This window comes from Physeter macrocephalus, chromosome 9, assembly GCF_002837175.3.
Source record: "Physeter macrocephalus isolate SW-GA chromosome 9, ASM283717v5, whole genome shotgun sequence".
NCBI classification, from domain to species: Eukaryota; Metazoa; Chordata; class Mammalia; order Artiodactyla; family Physeteridae; genus Physeter; species Physeter macrocephalus.
In genome coordinates this window covers 97,863,680-97,885,124 of record NC_041222.1, presented here as the reverse complement: position 1 = coordinate 97,885,124, position 21,445 = coordinate 97,863,680, and the positions used below count along the sequence as shown (strand labels likewise).

General features: G+C 47.7%; 1 protein-coding gene across 1 annotated transcript in view; it reads left to right on the top strand.

The window, feature by feature from the left end:
- The window catches only part of SCARA5 (scavenger receptor class A member 5), a 120,462-nt gene that overhangs the window by 51,643 nt on the left and 47,374 nt on the right, over positions 1 to 21,445 (top strand). The window contains exon 4 of the mRNA XM_024130905.3: positions 17,001 to 17,675. Within this exon, the coding sequence (XP_023986673.1) occupies positions 17,001 to 17,675 (675 nt within the window). The remainder of the gene's footprint in view (positions 1 to 17,000; positions 17,676 to 21,445) is intronic.

Genomic DNA, 21,445 nt, shown 5'->3' with positions numbered 1-21,445 from the left:
CGCGTCCGGAGGCTGCGCTCCGCAACGGGAGAGGCCACAGCAGTGAGAGGCCCGCGTACCGCAAAAAAAAAAAAAAAAAAAAAAAAAAAAAATTTAAATGACTACCTTGTGCGGAATCTTCGTTATTTAGGAGGAAATCCATGAACACCCCACCCTCTCTCCCCACTTGGTGCTCCAGCCGTGCCTGAGCCCTTGAAGGAATCACAGGCACTCTATGTTCCATCCCCACCACTGACCTTCCTGTGTGGAGCTGAGAGGTGTGGCACGGAGGGCAGAGGCAGCGGGTCACCTTGGGAAGGGAAAGGGATGCTTCTCACTCTGATCTTACAGGAAGCAATGTGTTTTCTGTTTTTTTGGCTGCACCGAGTGGCCTATGGGATCTTAGTTCCCTGACCAGGGATTGAACCCGGGCCCTCAGGAGTGAGAGCGTGGAGCCCTAACCACTGGGCCACCAGGGAATTCCCTGATCTTAGAGGAAACAATGTGCATGCAGGGCTGCGAGGTGCAGAGGACATAGAGTTCATGGCTTTCATATCCTTGGTAAAGTACGTACAGAGTTACTTCTAAGAATGAGGGATAAAATAGGCTTGGGCGTCAAGGAGCATGAAGAAAGTTTTGAGTAGCAGCTAAGGGGATTTTTTTCCAGCCTACCATCCCACTCAAGGCAGTTCAACTCCAGGTGTATTCCAACAGCACAAGGATGAGCCAAGTCCGCACAAGTCTTCTTCTACGGGGTCCAAGAAGTAAAGCAAGGAAAGGAGGGGCATGCAGCTGCCCGGGGTTTCTCACTGATGAGTATAAAGTAGGAAAACTCCCCAGAGGCCTGGGCATTTGAAAGCAGGTCTGAATCTGGGCACAGCAGTGATTCAGGCGTAGCCAGAGGAGGGCTAACGGAGGAGGTCGAGTTACTAGGATCAGTCTGCCCATTGAAGGCAGTGGCAGGTCCCCTCCTGATGGGAGAGGTGACAAGCTTTGTAGCGGTGGTAGAAACGAGGGGAATCAGTGTTTGGGTCTCTTTGGAAAGTACCCAATGATACCAGGTCCCAGGGGAAGGAGTGGGGAGGTGGGGGGGGGGTCTTCTTCACCCCCAGGGACCCCAGAGAGTCACAAACGGGAGGAAGATGAGGGATAAATGTATGTGGGACTGCATCTCAAGGCCTGGCTGTCACTGGCTGATGGTGGAAAAACCATTTCTTTTCACTGCCCTCAGTTCTTCCTCTAATGTAAATGGGGATTAAGTGCTGGTGGAAAGTATACAATTATGTAAAGCTCTGTACAACTCTTCGATGTACCATTATGAATATTCATGTCAACTAATCCGATAATCAATGAAGGAAGGGAAGGCACCTAGAGTAGAGGGTTACCTGAACACCAATAGCTTGAATTTGAATAGGCCTTCACGATAGAGCTGAGGTTTTCTTCCCACATGTTTGATTTCCTCAAATGAGATAACATCTACCTAAAACACAACACAGTGCCTGGCCCATAGTAAGTGCTCAATTAGAGTTTATTCTTTTCTTTAGTCCTCACAATGCGCCCCCCCCCACCGCCGTCCCCCACCCCAGATAGATGTTGTTAATTCTATTTTTAGATGAAAAGGGAGAGACTCAGAATGTGAATTCCCTTGTCCAAGAGCAGCAAGTGAAGTGGTGGGCAGAACTTGAACCCAGGTCTTTGGACTCTAAGTTCGATGTTCCTTCCTTTCTAATCTATGTGTGAGGACCCAGCCAATTTTCAGAGTCTATGACATTCTCAAATCCACTTCCTTTATATAATCTGCACTTCACACCAAGATGTCAGATTTTGAAAATTGTACATGTGAGATACATGCAGTGTTTTGGGTTTTTTTTTTGATTACAATATGTTAAAAGTCGTCATTAAATTTTTCCCTTTTGTAGAAAAGGCGCTGAACCCACATAATACCACATCGTGATTGTCACTGGCACCATTTCATATGACTCTTTTGCAGTAGTAAATATTTTTGTAATACTAACAATATCCAATCTAATAATGCAAGATACTCTGGGGACCAGTTACTGTTTCAAAGTATCTCTTACTCTTGGTGTAAATGTTTTTAGTTGGAAAAACTCTGCCTGTTTGGGTGAAAATGCTTTTGCATTATTGTTGATAGTGATTCACATGGATGGATGGATGGATGGATGGGTGGATACCTTATTCTGATTTCCTGGACAATAGTGTGGTATAGTAGAAAGAGATGTGAACTGGGTTTCAAGATATATGAGTACTAGCCCTGATTCTGCCACCAATTGTTAGATGACCTGGGACATTTTCATATCACCTTTCTCAGCCTTCATTTCCTCATCTGAAATTGAGAAGTAAGTGATTATTAAGGTCACTTTTAGCTCAAAGCATCCATGATCTAACTGCACCATGAGTCCGAGTTCTGAAGAACAAAGATATAAGAGATTTGACACATTGGCTGCAAGCCTCGTGTTCCAAAAGAGGAAACTCAATAAGTGCCAAGATTCCTGGCAAGTCTGGCTCAGATTCCTCACGTGTTTATTAGTGAGAATAATTTCCAACCTCCTCAAAATACTTTATGACAGACTCAAGAAATGAAGAAAGATGGATCTGAGAAAATCAGCCAATGGGGAGAGCTCACAGGACTCCAACCGAAAGCTGCATGGAAGCCCTAGGGGACTGATATTGAGCTGTTTGAAAACAAGCACTTATGGAACAAATTGTCCAGAAAGATAGAAACACAGAAACATGCTCGCTGCCCTCCCTGATTTCAGATTATGGCCTCATGTGACTGTGGCTGGAGGCGGACTGGAGAGATGGAGGGGGCCCCCTCTAACCCAGCATCAGGAGGCTCTTGCTGGCGCCAGAGGGATGGACCGCACATGGGGTAGAGCAAAAAGTCACATACTCCGGGGTTTAAATCTGGATTTGCCATTTGCACATAGTGTTTTCTCGAACAAGCTGCTCAGTCTCTCTGAGCTTCATCTGTAGAACTGGGGATATGAACATGTCATGTATTCTTTTATGAAATGGCCAGGCATGTGTGGCCACAAGAGGAGACAGAGGCTCAAGCGAAGTGTATTGTACTCACAGGTCCCAGAGACAGGAGGCACGAAGGCCACACAGGGCCACATGGGGAAGCATCAGGAAGCAGAAGACAGGAGTGAGGGGAACAGTTAGGCCACGGCCTTTCTCGGGGTTTCTGTGAGAAAGACAAGGCAGGGCAGGGTAAACAATTTAGGATTAGCTAGTTTGAATAATTTTGGTGGACTTTGAGCTATAGAGGTGGTCTCTAGTTGCCTTTTACCTGGCCCTGGAATGATTAAGGCAGAGAATATTGCCTCTTGGGGCCAGAGAGAGGAGGTATGGCTCCAGATTGGATAGTAAAGGATGCTCCCCTCTGGGTCCTTTGCATATCTAAGAATTGGCTAGCTTCAGGAAGAGCTGTCTCTCCCCAGCCAAAAAAGGTTTCTTAAGAAGTCAAAACATCGTAATATACAGAAAATAATTATATATACAGGCATACTTCAGAGATCGTGTGGGTCTGGGTCCAGACAACGACAATAAGGTGAATATTGCAATAAAGCAAGTCACCCAAATTGTTTGGTTTCCCAGTGTATATAAAAGTTATGTTTACACGATCCTATAGTCTGTTAAGTGTGCAATAACATTATGTCTAAAAAAACAATGTCCATACCTTTATTTAAAAATACTCCAATGCTAAAAAATGCTAACCATCATCTGAGCCTTCAGAGAGTTGTAATCTTTTTTGCCGGGAGATGGAGGATTGAAATATTGCAAGAATTACCAAAAAGTGACACAGAGACACAAAATGAGCAAACGCTGTTGGGAAAATGGTGCCAATAGACTTGCTTGATGCAGGGTTGCCACAAACCTTGAATTTGTAAAAGACATAGTGTCTGCAAAGTGTAATAAGGCATGCCTGTATGTATACTCACAGATACAATACAGAACACATCTCATTTGTGAAACTGGACATACGAACGACGGTCTCAAAGGATCACATGAGGTAAAATACATGACACCCAGCCCACTATCTGATACTGAGTGGACAGTCATTAATATTAGTTTTCTCTCTTCTTCTGTTCAGTTAAGTGGAAGGACCATGGGATTAGTCATTTCATCTACACCTCTGTCTACCTGTGTGACCCAGGGCAAGAGGGTCCTTCTGTCTAGGACTCCGTTTTCATATCTGTGAAAGAGGGAGGGGCATCCACATGGTCGCCAAGGTACCTTTAAGGCCCGATGTTGCTACTTTCTTGTCTGATTCCTGCTGAGATTGGAAGTGCACCTTTCTGGGATGGAAGGACTGGGACAAGAGGTCCCACAGGGGTACATGGAAAAGGCAGCCTTGGAGGTTGAAACCGTGATGCCAGATTGAAAAAGAGATTGTCCACACCTTTGAGCACAGAGCCCAGCTCTGATGGCCCACGCTGGGCCATCTCTCTAGAGCCCACACAGTTAATCTCCCCAGTAACCAACCATGGGCCCAGCCTTGGTGAGCCAGGGAGCAGGGATAGTGCATATGAGGTTGTGAAGCACAAAAGTACCTATTCCACCGCATACATTTCATTTTCACACTGATGTAAGTATCTTGCCTGTAGACCAAACCCCTAAGTCTCCCCATAGCATCTAACTCTGAGGACTGCTATAAAAAAAAAAAAAAAAAAGATTGGGGTGGATATCCGATATTCCACACGTGGTCAAGTGTCCAGCAGTCAATAAGTGCTGAATATGAAAGTTTCCTCTCTTGTGAATTATTCATGACCCAATGAAACTGTCTCATGTCTTAATAACATTCAAACGCTTATCTGTATCTTTTAAAAAATGTGAATGGTCCATTTGCTAGCCCAGTGATGACATGAGATTCTAGAGAGGAGTTTATGCTCTATGATGGGTGGGTACCATGTATATAGAAGGGCCGTGCATTGAGTGAAATCCAGCAAGTTAGGTTTTAGGTTTTTTTCATTTTCTTTTGTGTTGTTGTTTTACTTTCATTTTCAAATAGAATGAAAACTGCTGGAGATAAGATCAACTCTGGGCTCTAAAAGAGCAGTACTTACACCCCGACCCCTTCTTCTTGATGGATTGCTTCATTATAGCTTAGGGTTTTATTATATTGTATATCAATGGGGACTCCAGCTTAAATGCCAAAGAAAGGTGCCTGGGAAAATCACTGAGCGTGTACCATGGGACAAGTCACTTTTCTCTAAATGGGACTCTCCTTTCCATGTGTGGTTTGAGAATAAGGGTCTAAATTTGTCAGGAGAGGTCTTTATTTATTTAGAACTATATTCCATTAGTAAGTCTTTGAGGGCTACTTTGTAGAAATAACTGCAATAAAGGACCAACAGGCCCCATTAAAGTATAGAGAAGATTCCCCACTAGATTTTTGTTTCTAAATGAAACTGTCACATCCTAAGAGCGCATCATTACCCAAAGGCATCAGTGATTTGAAGAGGGACTTGGTCCTCAAATCTCCAGGCAGTCTGGCTCCATGAGACTCCGACTGGTTGCATTCTAGGCTCTTCTGAGTTGGCCAGGATAGTACCACCTGAGGACATGACTAAGGCTTGGAAATCGGCACCCACCTTTACTCTCCACCCCAGCTTCTTCCCAGTTAATCTCTAGTAAAGGCCCTCACTTATTATGGGTTAAATTGTGTACCCCTCAAAATTGGTATGTTGAAGCCCTAACCTCTAGTACCTCAGAATGTGACTGTATTTGGAGACAGGGCTTTTAAAGAGGTGATTAAAGTCAGATGAGGTCACCATGTTGGGCCCTAAATCGGTATGATTAGTGTCCTTATAAGAAAAGGAGTTTAGGACACAGACACGCACAGAGGGAAGGCCATGAAGACACGGGATGAGCACAGCCGTCTACAAGCCGAGGAGCGAGGCCTCAGGAGAAATCAAACCTGCCAACACCTTGATGTTGGACTTCCAGCCGCCAGAACTATGAGACAATTAATTTCTAATTTCTGTTGTTTAAGTCATGCAGTCTGTGGTATTTTTTTAAATTAATTTATTTTATTTATTTATTTTTGGCTGTGTCGGGTCTTCGTTGCTGCGTGCGGGCTTTCTCTAGTTGCGGCGAGCGGGGGCTACTCTTCTTTGCGGTGCGTGGGCTTCTCATTGCAGTGGCTTCTCTTGCTGCGGAGCATGGGCTCTAGGCGCGCGGGCTTCTGTAGTTGCAGCATGCAGGCTCAGTAGTTGTGGCACACGGGCTTAGTTGCTCCGCGGCATGTGGGATCTTCCCGGGCCATGGCTCGAACCTGTGTCCCCTGCATTGGCAGGCGGACTCTCAACCACTGCGCCACCAGGGAAGCCAGTCTGTGGTATTTTCCTATGGCAGTCCAAGCAAACTAATATACCACTTATTTGTCTCTTAAAAAATGCATAAATAAAAGAAGGAAAAAATAAAATAAAAAATAAAGACAAAGAAAGGAAAGAAACAATGATAACAAGCATATCCATGAGTAGGATGGTTTTTAGACCTGCCTCTCCCTGGATGGCCCACTGAAGCTTGTCAGGGTGATTACAGGTACAGCTTAGAATAACCACAAGAAATCATCTTATTTACAGCCCCTGATTATAATATCACACCACTTTGTTTTCATGGTGAGTGCTTTTCTTTCCCCCACAATGATGTGAAGCCAAGAGGAGTCTGATGGAGAGCCTCTGCAGTTGGCATCAGAACACCCAGCTCCCAACTCTGGCTTGCCCCTTCTTAGCTATAAGACCTCTGAAATTTACTTAATTTCTCTGAGCTTTAGCTCTCCTCACTTTAAAACAGGGATAATAAATAATGCCTACTTCACAGGTCGTTCTGAGGGTTAAGTAGCACAGGCACATGGAATGTCTGAGGTGTTGGTAAGAATTTGACAAGGATGAGCTAACTAATGTTGAATCCAGGGATTGTTTTGAGAGTCTGATTGTAAATGCAATATACCACATTTGTCCCTTTTATGTGTAATCCTCCTGCCTTCAGCTGAGATTTCACATCAATTAAGATAATTTTGAGTTTTGATTTTGTCATCTACAATATTACTCTTGCCAGCTTTGCATCGGCTGTTGGTTATCTACAGCAATTTGATTCAAAATGGCTTGAAGGCTTAAATATAAGACATGACACCATAAAACTCCTAGAAAAGAACATAGGCAAAACATTCTCTGACATAAATTGTACCAATGTTTTCTTAGGTCAGTCTCCCAAGGGAATAGAAATAAAAGCAAAAATAAACAAATGGGACCTAAGCAAGCTTGTAAGCTTTTGCACAGCAAAGGAAGCCACAAACAAAACAGAAAAACAAACCTATGGACTGGAAGAAAATATTTGCAAATGATGTGACCTACAAGGGCTTACTTTCCAAAATATACAAATAGCTCATACAACTCAATAAGAAAAAAACAAACAACTCAAACAAAAAATGGGCAGAAGACCTAAACAGACATTTTTCCAAAGAAGACGTACAGATGGCCAATAGGCACATGAAAAGATGCTCAACGTTGCTGATTATTAGAGAAATACAAATCAAAACTGCAGTGAGGTACCATCTCACACCAGTCATAATAGCCATCATAAAAAAGTCTACAAATAACAGATGCTAGAGAGGGTGTGGAGAAAAAGGAACCCTCAAAAAAAAAAAAAGGGAACCCTCCCACACTGTTGGTGGGAATGTAAGTTGGTGCAGCCACTGTGGAAAACAGTCTGGTTGTTCCTCAGAAAACTAAAGATAGAACAATAGCAATTTTACTCCTGGGTATATATCTAAAAAAAAAAAAAACCCCAAAACACTAATTCGAAAAGATACATGCACCCCAATGTTCATAGCAGCACTATTTACAATAGCCAAGACATGGAAACAACCTAAATGTCCATCGACAGATGAGTGGATATAGAAGACATGGTACATATATACAATGGAGTATTACTCAGCCATACAAAAGGAATGAAATAATGCCATTTTGCAGCAACATGGATAGACCTAGAGATGATCATATTAAGTGAAGTAAGTCAGGCAGCGGAAGACAAATACTATATGCTATGACTTATCATATGGTAGAATCTAAAATAGGACACAAAGGAACTTATTTATGAAACAGAAACAGACTTACAGACATAGAGAACAGACTTATGGTTACCAAAGGGAAGAGGTGGTGGGGGAAGGATAAATAGGAGTTTGGGATTAGCAGATATAAACTATTATATATAAAATAGATAAACAACAAGGACCTACTGTATAGCACAGGGAACTATATCCAATATCCTGTAATATACGATAACAGAAAAGAATCTGAAAAAGACTATATAGTTTCTGAAACTATATAGAAACTAACACAACATTGTAAATCAACTATACTTCAATTTTTAAAAAAGTGGACCCCTCCTGCCCCCCACAAAATAGCTTTTTTTTTTTTTGTGGTACGCGGGCCTCCCTCCGCCGTGGCCTCTCCCGTTGCGGAGCACAGGCTCCGGACGTGCAGGCTCAGCGGCCATGGCTCACGGGTCCAGCCACTCCGCAGCATGTGGGATCTTCCTGGACCGGGGCACGAACCCGTGTCCCCTGCATCGGCAGATGGACTCTCAACCACTGCGCCACCAGGGAAGCCCCCAGATAATCTTAATATTGTGTTTGGGTTTTCTTTTCCCAAAGAACATTTGGAAACACATTAGAAGAGTTTTAAAACAGGTTCCTTTTGTATGTACTTTTCTCCCTAAGTAAATGATAAATTTCTTGATAGAAAAGCTTACATTTTAGACTTCTGTGTATTTACTGCTGCCCAAACCCATATAGTGAGTTGGTACCTCACAGACATGTATTGAATGACTTAATGCATGAATGAACAAATGAATATCCCCAATTCAAACTTATCTGTGAGCTCTTAGGACAACAGGGAATCAGGATGTGAAAAGGGAATCCGCTAAAAGGGAGATGGGAAGAGAGTTGGCCTCTTTATGCTTAGGGAAGAAGGGATGCTTCTTGTCTTAGCCTGGAATTTCTTTGGAAATCAGAGCCAGAGACACGGGCTTGGTAGTTTATTGTGAAAAGTGATCCTGGGAAGCAGGATTTGGGGACCGGAGGGATCAGAAAGGAGGGAAAACAATTACAAGGATGTATTCTTGAGCCGGTCTCTGCTGTGGCTGCTAGAGCTCAGTCCTTCCAGGACTTTCCAAGGGGCTATGTAGTAAAAGCTGCAGACTTGTCTGTCTGTGGAGAGTGTTTATCCACCAGCTGCTTCCTGCATAGGTCAGGGTTACCCTGAGTGGCAAGGCCATGCATAGATGAGGTCCAGGTGGTTCCCATGATTCTGAGAAGTCACAGAAGCCCTGGGGGCAGACAGCTGGAGATCGGAGGTGCGGATAAAGTACGGTGTTGCCGGGTTACACCCACCTGAAGGTGGTCATTGTAGCCCTGGCCAGAGTAAAAGGTGGGCTGAGAGAGAGCGAGGCTGGGCCCAAGGGCTGCCCCCATCTCCTCCACTGGTCCAGGCATTTTTTTTTTTTTTGGTGCACTGCATGGCCTGCGGGATCGAACCTGTGCCCCCTGCAGTAGAAGCTTAACCACTGGACCACCAGGAAAGTCCTCCAAGCTCTTCTAAGAAGAGATATGGGCACTTCTGTGCCTCCTACCATTCTCCATTTTCAATCATTCACTTATTCATCTGATAGCTATTTACTGACCAGCTACCAGGTTGCAAGATTCTGCACTGGGCACTATGTTAGTCTAAATAGCAAGTCCCTAATTCCATTTGCGAATTCACAAAGAATTGGTCTCTTTCCTATTAGACGTATGCACCCCATCAAAATGCTGGGTTTCCTGACATTGCTGGTAATAATTTCAGATCCTTTAGCCTCTGAAATGGGAATCCTGGGGATATGTTCTCCAGGAGGAGCCTTCTGAGTTATAATTTGTCTTGGATCCCATTTTCCACAGTAATCAACAGTGAATTATCAGAGATTCCATCTGCTTGGACCACCAAAGGGAATGCTTATGCCGGGAGCGCAGAATATCCAGCCACACCTCTGAGGAAAGTAATCAACATGTTGGTGGGGTTTTTCTTCCTCTGAGTTTGTACCAGGCCATCCTAATATGGATATCCATGGCTGTCCGCTGGCTTCCAGTCAGCCTGCGCTCCATGCATCCTCCAGCTCCCAGTCTGTGCTCATCCATGGGCCAGAGTCAGGGTCTATGTGTAAAGGATGGGTATCTGGGCTGCAGCCAACCCACCGTTCCAGGGGGCAGGCAGTCTACATCCTTCATGCCTGTTTGTTGGATCCTGCCTGTAAGACCGAGAATTGGCCACCTGTGCTTGCTCACTTAGGGAGCCCTACCAGCCTCTGAACTGACAAAGGCCACTGCAGGTAGGCTCTCAGGAGGTCACACCTATGTGGGCAAAGCCTGTGGCCCCAGGAGCCACTGGTTGATGAGTCTTCAGATGGACTGGGCATCATAAAGCTCAGACCACCTGTGCAAAGACGGAGAGTCTGTCTGGCTTCCTTCTCAAAGGGCCTCCTGATGCTCTGAGCTTCGGCTGCAAGCTCCCGGCTCCCTGCTGTGTGAGCAGGGGCTGGTGAGGCCACAGACAAAGGAGAAGCCAGTCTCCAGACTATAAATATTTATCCTGGACATCCTGCTGAGCTAGGAACAAGGGCATGTGGTTCTTAAAAACAAATAAGGAAATAAGCTCACCCCAAATGTACCAATCTGCTGCCCTCCTCTTTGGGTCCTTATGAATGTCCCCTAATACCCTCCCTCCCCAATCTGCTTCATTTCCCCTGCCTCAGCCCTTCACTTACAAAACACGCATTCGAAGAGAAAGTTATGCAGAATTTCAAGAGAGTGACCGCAGAGCAGTAAGCCCCAAGCACGGGGCCCTTCTGCACGTGGCACCGTGTGTCACTGCACTGGTCACACACCACGAGGCTGGCCCTGGTTTCCTCCTACCTCTTGGAAACAGGGGGGCCCTAGTGAAAACGTGCATCACTTTAAGTGCTAAAGGTCTACTGATTACCTCTTCGTTATGCAATTCTGAATGAATATTATGCTCCACTTTTAAATTAATTTTCTATTAACGTCACATGTCTCCAGATCTCAGGAAATCCAACCCTGTGTGGCAGACCTCCTGAAAGAAAGCCCCTGTCTTTTTCTTGGTGCTTAAATTGAGGTGCTTACCTTGCAGTTTCATTTCAGCCCCATCCTTTCCCATCTCTGCCCTTAATGTGATGCTCTATGAATTCTGATACCCGCCTTCCTTCTGTCAGCCTAAATGAAGACAAGGCAGGACCGCTGCATGGGGCAGTGAAAGAGCCAGGCAGGTCCACCTCCTACTTACAGATGGCCTTGAGTTACTTACTTCATCGCTTGAGTTTCCATTTTTCATCTGTGAAATGGTGATACCGTCTGCCCGTAGGCTTGGGAGGACCACAGGAGAATTGTACGGCCCTTGGCAGTGTTCTAGCATCTACCTCCCCAAGGGCCTCCATCAAACTTGGATGCTATTTCTTCGTGCCAGCCCCCTCCCCAAGCCTCTAACAAGTCCCTCCTGCTTCTTGGGCCGGTGCAGGGCCTCTGCCCAGGTGGTCTGGGTAGAAAGGGAGGCAGATGCCTTCTGCTGTTTTGTGCAAGGGGGTTGGGGGGTAAGGGGGGGCCAGCAGGGCCTTCAGAGACCGAGCAGCCTGAGCTTCCTTTCATGCTCTGCCACCTTCTCGCACTTCGTCATCTGAACACAGGCAGAATGCCTACTTCACAAGTGTGCTGGGAAGAGGAAAGGAAGCCGCTTCTAGCAAGAAATGAGAACCGAGTCTGGTATACAGTAGGTACTTAATAAATGTCATCTCCTGCCCTGCTTCCCCATGTAGACTTTGGAGTTCAGTATGGGACTGACCTTCCCTGCAGCAGGTATGGAGGACAGAAGACCGGATTGAGGGACAGATGACCCCATCCCATCCTTATTTCATGCTTCTGGCATCTCTTGCCTTCTCTGAGCCTCTTTTTTTCACCCTTCGATGAGATTAGGAATACCTGCCCTTCCTACCTCCCGAGATTAGTTATACTGAAAATTAAGGGAGGTAATGGATGTGAAATTTTGTACAGAGATAAAGCGTTATTAACACCAATGCCCAAGGTTTAGGTGACCAAACCTCAAACAGAACACTTAGCTTTCTTCCTCCCAACTCATACATACTTCCCCTTCCTTGCTGGCACTGTGGGTGTGCCTGATGTTTTGGGGGAAGACATCCTCTCTGGTCAGTGACATCTGGAGCACCTTGGCTTAACCAGCATGTGATCATTTTCTAATGAACATAGGAGACAATTATGGAACAGGGAGACATCTCGGGGCTGGGGTGTGGGTAGGAAGGCTGCAGGAGACGTGTCTATGCGAACCACCTAGCCCAGGGCATGGCCTGAGACAGACATTAATACATTAATCATATATTATTATAAAGTGTACATTAACACACTCATTAGTATTCGGCAATTAATACTGAATCTGAATCCCAGTTAGAATCCATGATTCCTGCCAAGCAGCCTGACTCCCGCCTGGGTTTATGACGGGGAACTCATTACCTTCAAGCTTTATTCCATATTTGTGTGTTTCTGTTAAAAAGTTTGTTCTGTGCCTTCCACCGTTTCGGCAGTATCGCAAGGGGAACTCTGGACCGAAACTTCCTGAGCCCAAAGTCAGTCTCCTCCGTCAACCAGTGTGTGACCTTGTGAGTTACTCAACCTCTGTGTGCCTCAGTTTCCTCGTTTGGAATATGAGGATCACAGCAACGCTTATCTCATAGGCTTGTTATGGAATTAAGTGTATTAATACGGGAAGCACTTAGAAGAGTGGCTGGCACATAGGACTCAGGAAATGCCAGTTATTATTGTTACTCTGTAATTTATTTTCCCCTTGTGAAAGTATGAAAGTTGAAGCATAGTTAAAGCACATTAAAAGTAAATACAGCAGGCAGAGAGATAAATGAACTGTTTGCATAAACATGAATTAAGAGAGCCACACTCAAGGAAGAATTGTTCCCTGTTGAGGACAGCAAACATCTGGAAGGAATTAAATGGCGGATGAGAGGGGCTGGGGGTAATGTGAGCTAAGAACACGCTGTGACTGTTGGAAGGATAGCTCACTTCTGGGGTAGGTAAGTGATCCCAAAAGGGGGAGGCTGCTCTGGGCTTCTGCGGCATGATTGGATGCCTGAAGAGTATTAACCCCTCAAAATAATTTTGTTCTGATTAGCTGGAGTACCTAAAATGCCTGTAACATTCCTTTGAGCTAATGCATGGCCTTGAAAAAGCCATTTCTTAAATGCCAATATACTAACATGAAATAACAAGGTATCGTTTTGTATCTGTGAAATTAACCATATGAAAACTGTAAGTGTACACTGAGGTTTCACTGAAACTGGCACATTTAAAAATCTATAATATACCTATAAATAGGTATAACTTTGGGGGATGTGATTTGGCTGGAAATTTTTTATTCGTTTTTTTTTTTTCTTTTTGTGATTGGGTTGGAATTTTTAAGAGTCATAAAAATGTCTATAACTTTGGCTCTACTAATCCAACTTCTGGGAATTTACTGGTAGGAACAATTTCAAAAGAAGAAGGGACCTTTCTGGGTTTATTTTCCATGATTGAGAATGGGTAAATTACAAGACACCTCCCTGATAGACTCTTAGGCAGCCATCAAAAGTATAATTATAAATGAAAGATGGGAGAATATTTGTAAAATAATCATTGACAAATTAAAAAAAAACCCAGAAATCAAATTGTAAAGATTGGGTATGCACATGGATGGAACTAGAAGAAGAAAATGGAAGGAAAACCAGTGGGCCTTGTTGGAGACTGTGGGATGGTGGAAGAATTTTTTCTTTTATTTCAATTTATGTTAAAATTGGTTGTGCAATAAACAATCATCGAAGACCCAAATGAACCCTCCTGGAAGGGGTAGCTGATTGTCAGCTTTTACCATACGGGCAAGTTTCAGTCCAGTTTTCCGGACAGAGAGAAGGGGTCTTCAAGCTGGTAGGTTCTGAAAGGAGGGGGCTGATGGGCAAGGCCAGGAGCCTCCAAGGGCACAGGGCACCAGCTGGGCGTGGGGACCACCTGAAGAGAGAAGGAGGGGCTGGTGGGAGCTGGCAGAGAGTGAGTTTAAGGGAAATTGCCTCCTTCGTGTCATTGCCTCTGGCCGGCCTGAGCTAATGGAGTCTTAAATCAAGTAGTTGCACTGTTACCCTTAGGCACTCACGATCCCAATTTTAAAACCAGAATTAACAAAACGTGTTTTACTACTTCTGATAAGCTGCGGTATCTCTTTGAACTTTGGAACATCAAGAGCAGAGACTGCCACTAAAATATTGGGCTTTCTGTTTTCCAACTGCCCTGTCTCTAATACTTGTCAAGCAATCTGGGTCGAATATTGGACAAACACATGATCTAATCCTGGACTGCAATGATTTCTTTTTTTTTTTTTTTTTTTTTCGGTACGCGGGCCTCTCACTGCCGTGGCCTCTCCCGTTGCGGAGCACAGGCTCCGGACGCGCAGGCTCAGCGGCCATGGCTCACGGGCCCAGCCGCTCCGCGGCACGTGGGATCCTCCCGGACCGGGGCACGAACCCGTGTCCCCTGCATCGGCAGGCGGATTCTCAACCACTGTGCCACCAAGGAAGCCCCTGCAATGATTTCTTAGGTAGACAATTCCTGTGGTTACTTGGGCTGTGACTGGTTCACGGTTTCATTTCCCCAGAACCTTTACTTGTATTGACAACTCTTTAGCTAATTTTCCAGAGTAGCGGAGTAATGGAGGGAACCACTGGACCAGGAGTCAGGGAGCATGCCATTAGGCAGATCACGAATACTCTCCGGCCTCAGTCTTTTTATCTGTAAATTGGGGAAACTTTTTACAGATGACTGCATAGACCTAAATTCTATGATGACAGTCTGAAAAACCCACTTTGGGCCGTGTTAGAGAGTTTTATGCCCGGAATGAAGCTGACGATCCTTCTACCATACTTTGCCCAGTCTTTCCACACCATGGAAAAACCAAATTTAGATCAAGCCGCACCCTGTAAGGGGATGTTGACACACTGAGTATGTGCAAAAGAGGTTAGCCAGGATACATGGAGGCTTAGAAGCTTGTTGTGAGACAGCAGATGAAGGAACTACAGATTTAAACCAGAAACATTGTTACGTAGCAGGGATGTGATAACTGTCTTTGAGATGCTGAAGAGCTGTCTTGTGGGAAAAAAAAAAAAATTCACTTGCTTTATGTGATCTCAGAGGGCAGGATCAGTGGATAGAAATTACAGGGAGGCAACTTTCAAGTCGGGACGGAATGTAGAACATTTGAACAGTTAGAGCTAACTGAAGGTGGAGAGATGGGTATACGCAGAGGCTGGGCATATGCTTTTCTTGGAGATTAAAGGGCTGAGTGAGGGAGAATTTGTTTTTTGTTGTTGTTGTTGTTGTTTGGTTTTGGGGGGGGCGTTTTTTGGCTATGCCGCGTGGCATGTGGGATCTTAGTTCCCCGACCAGGAATCGAACTTGCCCCCTGCAGTGGCAGCACTGGACCACCAGGGAAGTCCCGAGGGAGAATCTGAAGTGGGGTTCCAATGCCCAGCTAGCACTGTGAGCCTCTGAATCTAATCTGAAATGACTTATCTCCTCCAGAGTGGCCGCCATCAATGCTGTGCACTTCCAGAAGCATCAGCCCCAGCACCCTCCCAAACTACCTTCCCCTTCCAAATCTTCTCATTGCTTGAACAAGCTGTGTACCAAATTCCCCGGCTCTGTCCATTCCAAGATTTCCAAGGCACAGCTCCCTCTGTGCCTCATTTGCCCCCATCTCCTACCCTGCCCACCCCGCCCCCACTACTAGGTTCCATGTCTCTGGTTTGCAGAGCAGAGCAGGAGACAGCTGTGGACAGTGCACAGCAAACACACAAGCATCCCTAGACATCCCAGGATGCACCGGGGTTTGTAGTGTACCTGAGTGCAGTCCATGAGCTTCCAGGAGACACCGGATGCTAGCTTATAATGATTAAGATGCACACCCCTCCCCTTCGTATTGTGAAACAGCTTTTCTTATAACCGAGAAAAGGAAACCTCGCCAAGAGGAAAGGGTGGGAAATCACTGAGGTGGGTTGTTTGCCTGAGGAGGGAAATAGGAGATCTAGAAGTCAGAGGCAGAGAAGGGAGGGTATGGATGTAAAAGCATCTCCACCCACCCAGAGGGAATGGGACCCCGAATTCAGGAGTGGGGATGACCAGTGTTGCCCGGAGCCTGGCTGAGTCTGCTGCTGCTGCGGTCCCTTCAGGCAGTTCCCTAGCAGGCTTGTAGGGAGGCGTCTGGGTCGGAAGCAAGCCAGCCCTCTGCGTTGGAATCCTGCTTCCACCTCTTACTTGCTGTTCTGCCTGGGGCAACTTCAACAGCTCTTGCCCTAAAAGGGGATAAATAAGGGTACCTCCCTCCCAAAGTGGAGAGGATGACACACAATATTGTAGGGTGAGCCGCGTGGAACCGCTGATGTCTGATGGTTTCCAAAATATAAAAAAGACAATGTCTTATGGATCAACCTCATCCATAATGAGTCCCCGGTTCCCAAACTCATCCGCACCTTAGAATTATCTCGGGCTCTTTTTAAAATTCCAAAGCCCGGGTCACCTCCCCAGACCCATCCAATCACAATTTCGACAGGTGGGGTGCCTGGCCAGGTGATTCTCATGGGCAGACACGTTTGGGGACCACTGGCTGAGCACAGTGCCGGGGATGTATTGAGGCGCTCGGCCATGGCCACCTCTGATTTCCCTTCATCTGTCGTTTATTGAGCACTCCCGGCCTGCCGGGCTCTGTCCGGGCCTGCCTCTTGGGCCCCGGGGGCCTCCGCAGCCGCCTCATCTCTGCCCCCTCCCCCACCCCTCCTCCTCCTCCTCCCCTCCTCCTCCTCCTCCTCCTCCTCCTCCTCCTCCTCCTCCTCCTCCTCCTCCTCCGCAGTGTCCAGGCCCCGGAGCTCCCCGGACGACCTGAAGGCGCTGACTCGGAACGTGAACCGGCTGAACGAGAGCTTCCGGGAGTTGCAGCTGCGGCTGCTGCAGGCCCCGCTGCAGGCCGAGCTGAGCGAGCAGGTGTGGAAGGCGCAGGACGCGCTGCAGAACCAGTCGGACTCGCTGCTGGCGCTGGCGGGCGCGGTGCAGCGGCTGGAGGGCGCGCTGTGGGGACTCCAGGCGCAGGCGACGCAGAGCGAGCAGGCGGTGGCTCTGCTGCGCGACCGCACGGCCCAGCAGAGCGACGCGGCGCACCTGGAGCTCTACCAGCTGCAGGTGGAGAGCAACCGCAGCCAGCTGCTGCTGCGGCGCCACGCCGGCCTGCTGGACGGGCTGGCGCGCCGGGTGGGCGCCCTGGGCGACGAGCTGGCCGACGTGGGCGGCGCCCTGCGCGGCCTCAACCTCAGCCTGTCCTACGACGTGGCCCTGCAGGGCACGCGGCTGCGGGACCTGCAGGTGCTGGTGAGCAACGCCAGCGAGGACGCGCGCCGCATGCGCCTCGTGCACCGGAGCCTGGAGCTGCAGCTCAAGCAGGAGCTGGCCGTGCTCAACAGCGTCACCGAGGACCTGCGCCTCAAGGACTGGGAGCACTCCATCGCGCTGCGCAACATCTCCCTGGCCAAAGGTACCCCCGACCGCCCGCGACCCCGGGGGCTGAGGCCTCCTTCCCGCACCTGCCTCCCCAAGGTCCGGGAGTCCCCCTCCCTACCCGAACCCGCTCCCCCTTTATGAAGTCTTGCCCTCCAGGACCCTGGAGTGTTCTGCCCAAACGGACTGTGCCCATTTCCAGGCCCGCACAGGATAAACCTCCTCCCTGCTGCCCCCCGCCCCAGACAGTGCACTCTGTCTGCACCTCTAGGCATGAGAATGGCCAAGATGGCTCCTGGGGACCTGGGTGGTCAGAGCTTGGATGTGCCAGCCGGAGCCTCCAAGAGTTTGGGTCTGGGGAGGAAGGCTGTGACTCAGGCCAGACAGGGAGGCGCTCCCCCGGTGTCCTGGTCCTTGCATGGTGTTCCATGATGTTGGGCTGCACCCCGCAGGCCTACAAGGCCTGCACTTGCCCAGCTTTAAGACAGAAGGGCGAGCCTGGAGTCAGCAACAGAGACATCAGTGGTTTAATGGATTGGGGAGTTTACACGTCTGAAGCAAGGTCCTGGAGTGACACCCCACCGTGTGCGTCGGACGGGCGGGCAGGACAAGGCGGCGGTCTTCTCTGTGGGGTGGGGGTGGGGGGAAGGGGAGATTGCCAGCTGGGAATTGATGTCAGGTGGGCTCATCGGTTACCAGGGAAACTAGCAGAGGGTCACGCCCCTCAAGGCCCCTTTGATAAGAACAGTCACTAGCTGGGGCGGAGGCAAGTATGTAGGAAGATGAGTCATGTGATTAGGGTGTAGGTGAAGCAGACACTCATTGGGCAGGGGATATTCAGAGAGCAAGAGAACAGCCATCTTGGGTGGCCTGACCGTACACATGGTGGAGCTACAAAAAGTTGGAAAATTCCAAATTTGAACCTGGCCTCCCAGGCTGTTATAAAGCTATATTCATCCAGGTAGAAGAACCTGTTTTATTTTCTTTAACAATGTGTTGGCTTCCTTTATCACTCTTGAATATAATGGCAAAAATGCATGGGGCTCCATTCGGACTCTAGCTCGGGGTCCACAAACATCAGCACCTTTACAGCCAACCTCCCTCTCTTGCACCCCTGACTGACCACTCCCCCGCTCCCCTCTCCCCCATTCCTTCCCGCCGCTGTCTGCCCTGCCTGTCACTGTCAGAGTGTTCACGAAATGTGCTCTTCCTGCATGACCCCCTGCTCAGAACCCAGGTCTGCGGGGTTCACCAAAAACTCCTTAGGCTGACAGTGGACAATGATACCATTGTGAACACCAACTATGTCAGGTACCGTGCCAAGTGTATCTCACAGGGTGTCTTTTAAAAACAACCATGAATGTGCTGAGATTCAGGAGGCTGCCCACAGTTGCAGGCTAGGAGGTGATGGGGCCAGGACTTGAACCCTAGCTCTTCTGATCCCAGAGCTGATGTGCCTTCCAGCACATCCCTGGCCCCAGCCTGTCTTCCCTGCCTTCTCCTCTAACTGGTCCCCTGTACCAGGGGTTACAAACAGTACTGTCTGCAGGGACCAGTCGAGCAATGTCAATGCCTAAAATGACTTTGGTGTCAGGGGAGTAGTAGGGGCTATTGCAGGTCCAGCCCGTTTTGGCCTGGCATTGATAAGGTCTTCCCATTTTTTCCAGAGAAACTGGAAACATGGAATGTTCTAGAAATTTTTAATTATTTAACTCTGTGGGCCAAATACAACACATCTGTGGGTCATACATGGTTCCCAGATGGCCATCTTGCATCCCCTGCCCTATGTGAAGCATCCAGTCCAGTGGGACACGTCTTGTCCCTGCCCCAGAGACACAGCCCACCTTTCCCACTGCCTTAGCTTTACTCCAGCGGTTCCTTCCACTGCAGAACCTCCTTCTTCCTCCTCGTGATCCAAATCCCCCTGATCCTTCCCATCTCAGGCAAACCCACCTCCTCCAGGAACCCGCTGGCCTCTCTAGCTCACTGACGTCTCCCTTCTCTGGGATTCTGTATTTATCAGAGCAGAAGGTAGTCATTATGGAGACTTATATTTGCATGGTACTTTCCAGATCCAGTTAATAATAACAGAACATTATTTTGTTTTAAAGTGGGTCCCCATCACCAGCTATGAGCTTGGTTGAAGGCAGGTTTCACTATGGAGAGCGGGTAGGATTCCTGCAGAAAAGCAACTGAGGCTGCAGGAGAAAATACCAGGCTTACTCCAGGGCACACAATTAGAAATGATCCAACCCAGGGCTTTTGTATCCAACAGCTTTAATAAGGTGTAATTTACATGCCGTCGGATTCACCCATTTTAAATGTGCCATTCAGTCGCCAGCCCACGACTTTCAACCCATCACCCTCAGCTGTCCACCCCTGTGTCCCCCAGCACCTAACAGTGTGATACATGTGACTGGAACTCCAGGAATGTTTGTGGAACAGCTGTTACATCTTTTGAACCCGTGCCATCAGAGGATCAGTTTTCTTGTCCTGGGTCACTTTGGTTTCATGTCTCAGAAATCAAAGGAGAGCAGGCGGTAGCATGTCTTCTTCCAAATCCACACCCCTGGGGTCTTAGCTTTTCCCATCTTTTCATTTCCTTGACCTCCCCAGTCTGTTCAGTACTTAATAATAGCAGTGACACCGAATCATAACCTACCACGAGCCAGACATTTTGTCGAGATTTATTCTCTAAGTAGACATTAAAGAGTGCTAATCCTCACATCCTGCAAAAAAGGGTTTTTTTTTTTTTTTTTTTTGGCGGTACGCGGGCCTCTCACTGCTGTGGCCTCTCCCGTTGCGGAGCACAGGCTCCGGGGCCATGGCTCACGGGCCCAGCCGCTCCGCGGCATGTGGGATCCTCCCAGACCAGGGCACGAACCCGTGTCCCCTGCATCGGCAGGCGGACTCCCAACCACCGCGCCACCAGGGAAGCCCAAAAAAAGGTATTATTGAACCCATTTTATAGCTGAGAAACTCGAATAACTTTCCCAGTGTTTCTTACACAATTGGCAAGTGACAAAGCCAAGATTTAAAGTGGGTCTTTCTGGCTCAGAAACCATGTTTTTTCACTGACCGTGGTGCTTTCTGGGGTGGAGAGAGACCAGCTGGCAGCCATGAAGTGAGAAGGAAGCGTGGTCCCTCAGGTCTATTCCCGTATTGGGGGGTAGGCCCTACCAGGCTCGCCCCCTTTCTTTTTCTTCCGGTCAACAGACATCACCAGGCTTCCTGCTGGTGCAGCCTCTTTGGCCTCACCGAACATTTCGCATCCTGATTCTTTAATTTCTGAGTCCCTCTCCTTGGCTCGGCCTGAAGCAGCTCTGGGTCATGCATTTGCCATGGTTCTTCCGGTGGAATCCTCTAAGCAGCCTTTCTTTGGTTCTGAAACTAAGTTTCACACTTGGTTCATTTGAACTGAAGTTTCATCTCGGTTCTGCCCAGACCTGCCTTCCAGTCTTCAAGCTTGGCATTATTGATGGGTCGCTGGCTCTTCAGAGATGAACACCATTCGGCCCCTATATCTCCCAGGACCATCACTGTGGCTGGCGTCTCCCCTTCCCACCTCCCTCTCTCCTGGTTGTTAGGGACCCGATTGGTATGATTAAAGAGAGTTCTGTTTGGTATATCGGAATGTAATTACCATTCAACTTCAACAGCACAAAACTCTCTCCTGGCTTTTAGATAAGGGATGTTTTACCAGATAAGCTTTCCTGCATTTTTACTCTGCTGTCTGAACTAGTTTTGTTCAGTTCCGCTCTTAGTCCTTAAACACACACACACACACACACACACACACACACACAC